This window comes from Hipposideros armiger, unplaced genomic scaffold, assembly GCF_001890085.2.
Source record: "Hipposideros armiger isolate ML-2016 unplaced genomic scaffold, ASM189008v1 scaffold_903, whole genome shotgun sequence".
In the NCBI taxonomy this organism is placed as follows: Eukaryota; Metazoa; Chordata; class Mammalia; order Chiroptera; family Hipposideridae; genus Hipposideros; species Hipposideros armiger.
Genome location: NW_017732253.1, coordinates 309131 through 315130, shown reverse-complemented (window position 1 = coordinate 315130; position 6000 = coordinate 309131). Strand labels below are relative to the sequence as shown.

At 39.6% G+C, this 6000-nt stretch overlaps 1 protein-coding gene across 1 annotated transcript in view; it reads left to right on the top strand.

Annotated features, from left to right (window-relative positions):
- Positions 1-6000, top strand: part of PCSK5 (proprotein convertase subtilisin/kexin type 5) — a 451676-nt gene that overhangs the window by 202326 nt on the left and 243350 nt on the right. Inside the window, exon 9 of the mRNA XM_019630362.1 lies at positions 3266-3366. Within this exon, the coding sequence (XP_019485907.1) occupies positions 3266-3366 (101 nt within the window). The remainder of the gene's footprint in view (positions 1-3265; positions 3367-6000) is intronic.

The window sequence follows — 6000 nt, the reverse complement described above, 5'->3', positions numbered from 1 at the left end:
GCTCACTGCGGCTGCTGGCCGCTCACGCTGGCTGCTGGCTACACACAGTAGCCCATGGCAACCCACTGCCACAGGGGCTGCAGCCTAGCCGTTGCGGGCGACTCACAGCAGCCCAGCTCCAGGTTGAGCTGTTGTTCCGCATCTTGGCTGTAGAGGGCAGTGTCACTGGCCCTCATATGTGGGATCCGAACTGGGGCCCTCTGGTGTCCCAAGCCAGTTCTTAACCATTGCACCACTCGGCTTGCCCCTGAATAGCTTTATATTGAAGCATATTATTATACGTTTAATATAGTATACCAGAAGTGCCCAAAAAATGTATACAAGTGGACACTTTGGTCAACGTTGCTTAAGCAGTAGTTCACCATAATCAGAAGTGTCTGGATGCTGATAGTAACCACTTTGAGCACCTCTTGTAATTGCAGAAGTCAAACGTGACTTGTATTCATCTTTTGCTATCAGCATATATTATTACAATTTTAATACAGGTTTCCTTTCTTAAAATGTGTATACTTTTTTTGGTACAGTCTATATATGTGTATATATCTAGTATCTACATATGGATGGGACATATTCCTATTGCTAACTTAATATCCTAAAGTTTGTATTGTTTATGTTTGAGGTTGGCTGGAGGTGATTATTTATCAGATTCCAAAATGCTACACACACTTGGAGTGTTTATTCTGGATTTGTTTCTGTGCATTGAAAGTGTCTGGTGCAGCTGAAGAATAAGCAAAGTGAGCCAAGTGGGAAAACATCATGAAAAATCTTGAATCCAGGCACAAGTCATTGAAAAAAATAAAACTTGGCAAAAGAATGTGACTATGAGGGTGAGGTAAAATGGGAAGAATGCAGCAAGGCCATCTCTCAACAACAGCGTATCTGAAAACATGGAAACAGGCGACTTCTGGGCTGTTCATTCATTGATTTGAGGAACAGGCCTTTAGAAAATGAGGCTACAAATTTACCTATAATTTCAAATGCAATACAAACACCTTTTTAATGACCTAGCAGTCCAACTCCTGGGTGTATAGTCAAAGGTATTGAAAACAGGATCTCAAAGAGATATTTGTACAGCCATTTCATTGCAGCATTATTCACGATAGCCAAGAGGTAGAAGCAACCCAAATGTCCATTGATGGATGAATTAATAAAGAAAATGTGGTGTGTGTGCGTGTAATATTATGGAGCCTAAAAAGAAGGAAATTCTGCCATATGCTGCAACACTGATGAACCTTGAGGACATTATTTTAACTAAATTAAGCCAGTCACGAAAAAGATAAATGCTGTATAGTTCCTCTTACATGAGGTCCCTAGAGTAGTCACATTCATAGAAGCAGAAAGTAGAATGGTGGTTGCCAGGGTCTGGGGAGGAGGGGAGAATGAGGACTTGTTCAATGGGGAGAGTTTCAGTCATGGAAGATGAAAAAGTTCTGGAGATCACTATGCGTATAATTAACAATACTGTACTGTACACTTAAAAGTTGTCAAAAGAGTAAACTTGTCTAATGTGGTTTTTATCACAATTAAAAAAATACCTTTTTAAAGTCAACAATTGGAAAAGACAGAAAGTTTTTGAATTCAGAGGTGGAAAGAGCTCTGTTTACCCCGACATCTTGCAAGCATCCAGTGTGGAAGTTCAGAAGATGGCTAGCCAAGTGTGTTCACCAAGAAACCACCTTCCCTGCTTGTTAAACATGCCGTCAGGGCTCCTGCACACTGTTCAGTTAGTCATGAAAAGAGTGCTTGGCTTATCTTCTCTCTCCCACCACCATACCTATGTGGTTCTATATATTTCTGTTTATTTTTCCATTTCTTGTGTATCGGTAGCTAACTGGTATAGATAATCTGGTAATTAGACATGTCAAAGGAACAAAGGAAAGACAGTGAGAACTGATGGCCTCGTGTGAAGCTGAATCAGTCAGGATGTCGCTCTAGATACAAAACAAATAAGGAAAAAGTCTACTCAGACATCCCCATGTGACACAGGAAATTTGGCGGGGAGGACTTATTTCTAAGGAGTTATACATTACTTTCTTCCTCTAAAGATTAAGTTTCTTTCCAAATCACCTACTCTCCACACTCCCCTGAAAGGATACACCTTAGAACCATAGGACTGTGTTTTCAGCTGCCTCTGTTCTACATGTTTTTGATGACCTTTCACTTGAGTTTTTTCACCTGTAAAATGTGGGGAATATATTTGTTTTGATTCTGAAGAAAGCTTTACGAGTGTCTCCTAATAACGGCCATAAGACCACCTGTGCTTTCCTAGCAGGAGTGCTATCAGCCCCGAGGGGGCAAAGATGGATGCCTGTCAGGTAGAAAGGGTTTTTTAAATCTTAGTTATTACAATGGTTTGCAAAATCTTATCCCATAGTGTTGATTCCTCTTGGTAAGGAGAATCTGAATTTAATATTTTTTTTCCTTCGTGAAATGATCATGAAACAAAAGTCGACAAGCACTGCCCTTGCCAATGGGAATGTTATTCAGCTACAGCAGAAGTGAATTGGAATGGATGCAAGAGGGGAAAAAAATGATCTTGCTCTCACATTTTTATTTAAAAATGGGAGAAATGGCTAATATCCTCCTCTAATATACAAGCATGCACTTAGTGCTGTCATTTCATATCAGGCACACTGGGTGGAAGCTCGTGTTTAGCATTCGTGTTAAGTCTTTGAGGAATTCTTAGTTCATCCATGTAACATTTCTTTGAATTCTAAAAACACGTCCATAAGCAAATGTTCCTCCTATGGCACAGCTTACCTTTTGCTTAAAACCTGTGGCTCTTCCTACATAGCAGCTCTGGGAGGGCACAGACCAGATCGTGTGCTTTCATTCTTTATGCTACCAGTGCCTAACTCAGTGCTTGGTTGCACGTTCAACCCAACTGCTTATTAAAAATGTTGCGGGTAATGAAAGAATTTTAGCTTTAAATAGAGCTTGGACCAGGGTGAGGCAAGTGAAGTGTCTAGGGAGTAAAATGTAAGGAAGCACTTGCACAACCCTTATGTTTTGGGCCAAAGACTCACCCTAATCTTGACCCTGCTTTCCACAGAAGCAGAGTCCAATTTCCAAACCCTTCCCTTTCAAAGTTGATTTACACAGGCGATTCTCTGGAAGTGATATGGCCACAGGAGCACAGGAACCAGGAATTTAATACAACTATTTCAACACCCCTCCATTCCACTTTTATGAGGAAATTTCTTTCAACTTGCATGTGATTCACATTGACCCCAGAGCCCTAAAATGTTTTACTTCTGTCTTCTAGATCACTACGGATCTGAGGCAGCGTTGCACGGACAACCACACTGGGACGTCAGCCTCGGCCCCCATGGCTGCGGGCATCATTGCACTGGCCCTGGAAGCCAAGTAAGCCTCTATCTCCATATGACTCCACTGGCGGCAGCCCCTCACTCAATGACAATTTACCCTTTCCTAGTATGTCCCTAGCACAACAACCCAGAATATAATCATCCTAATTCCATCTTGCAAACGTCAAAGATTAGGACTTTATAAAACATATTTTTTGCTATAATAAGGAAACAGATAATTATTTTTGTTTGTTTTGTTTTGTTTTTTGTTTTGTTTTTACATCCCTAAAAAAATCAACTGTGTAATGACTTTGTCATGGAGTCATAGGGCAAGCATGCCAATTGGCTCCAACACTCTTGCCTTGTTGAGATTTTCATTCTAGTCTGGGAATGTTCTATGAGTTTCAGAGTGGTCAAGTCTGCCCATTTCTGGGTCCTTTCCCTGCAGAACAATGAGGCAGCTCAGATTCTGTGACAATAGCACCGTCACAGTCTCATTCTTGGGGACAGAATGTTTCAAGTTCATATGACAGGAGCCCAGGAACAAGGACAACTCACATACCTTACATCTTGTTTAATGTAGTCAAATTCTGTGTCTAAAAGATCTCTTTGAAAGGCCCCCTGAGCTTATTTGTGATACATCTCATCTCTTCTTTCTCTAAGTACCAATAGATCAATTTGTCTTAACTCTGAAAATCTAATATATATCTACACTCTCTTGAATCTAGATTTCAAAATCCAAATGCCTGGAAAACTGAAAGCTCTTTTGGAAAATTAACACTAAAACTCATTTAATGGCAAAGATTGCCCTGATTTGATTTGAGGCTGTTGACAGTCTTTATTGTGAAAATGCAGATATTTCACTGAAGAAATATTAATGTATTTGATTATGAGGTTCTGGCTCAGACCCCACTGGAAATTTGTGCAATATATGCTATGGACAAGATATCTTTAAAAAGTTTGAATTTTAAATACATGTGGTACAAGGACTTTAGAAAAGGGATTGTGGTCCTGCACTCTGAGGCTCTCCTTAGCAGAGAACCATAACAAAAAGGAATTGAAGTAGTGATGTGTTATTCCAAAAATAGCCTTGCACCCCTGCCGTAGGGAAGAATGGAAAAATTCTTTCATCTAGTTATAATCTGATGTAGAACAATAGCAGGTGACAGGAAAAAAATATAAGAATCATAACAAGACTCAGGGATTACAATAAAAAGGGACTTTGTATTCTCAGTACACAGGTGGCTTCCCAATATTTTCAGCTGCCCCTCTGTTAAGGCAGAGGGCCCATGTTAAGGCAGTTGGGCCTTAATATAATATTGATAGAGTAAATTGCTAAGTCATCTAACTCCTTGGACTGAGACAGGCAGAGGAAAACAGGCTCTGGATATGGACTGTCTTAGTTTGTTTGGGCTGCTAGAACAAAATACCATAAACTGAATAGCTTATAAACAACAGACATTTATTTCTCACAGTTTTGGAGGCTGAGAAGTACAAGATCAAGATGCGGGTAGATTTGGTGTCCGGTGAGAACCCTCTTCCTCCATAGTTACGTGGCAGAAGGAAAGGGCAAGGGAGCTCTCTGGGACCTCTTTTAAGGACACTAATCCCATTCATACGGACTCCACCCTCGTGACCTAAGCACCTCCAGAGGCCCTACATCCTAATATCACATTGGGTGTTAGGTTTCAACATATGGATCTGGGGGAACATAAACATTCAGACCATAGCAGGAGTCATATCTTTTGATGTTGAGAGATATTCAAGCTCCCAGTAATGTTGGGATTTCTTTCTTTTTGATGACATTAAATATTAAATCATTTCAACATACTATATCATTCAAAGTGTTAAAAAAAGTTTAGGTTTAGCAAGGAACTGGCACTTATCCTATTAAATTCTCACTTTACAACTTTTTGCTGGATTGTTCCAACAGCAGAAGTCTCAAGTATCCGTATTTTTAATTTGGTGACTAAATTGGATTTTTGAAAAATATATCATCGTCATTCTGAAATTCTAGGTTGTTTCTCCAGAATATTTTCCTGCTTATGAAATTTGAAGAAAAAAAAACAATAATTCTTCTTGTACTTCCCCACTCCCCCAAAAAGGAATATAATCTCAAACTTGGCAATCTAGTATCATAACTGTGGCTACATGAATCTCAGTTCCTTGAGATAGTACTATAACACTGATATTTTCAATAATTCTTTTAACCACTATTTAAATAAAGTTGAAATGAAAAAAATCCTTACTTTATACCCCAAACAGCCCACTCAGTTGGATAAGATCATTTGGGGGCTAGGAACACACAGAAAGGCTGCATCTGTTTTGTTTTGTTTTTTTCCCTTGCATTTTGAGCGTTTTTTAAGATTGATTTTGCCCAAACTGTGATGAGTGAAAGGAAGGTCCCAAGATACAGTTTACCAGGAAAAAGCAACTGTATTTTACGATTATAAATAGTCTAGCTCGATCATGGGGCCAAAGTAGATGGTAAATAATCTGATAAAATTAGAAAGAATAAACCTTTTATTGTAACTCCATTGGTTGTGCTCCAGGCCAATGTTTGCCTAGAGGTGAAGCTGAAAATTAGGGGACAGAAGTCGGAAAACTCAAGATGTCTGAAAACTAAGAACTGAGAACTAAGGTCAGGCATTGATGTTACACTACCATCAATAAGCAGTGGGTCTCCAGCATG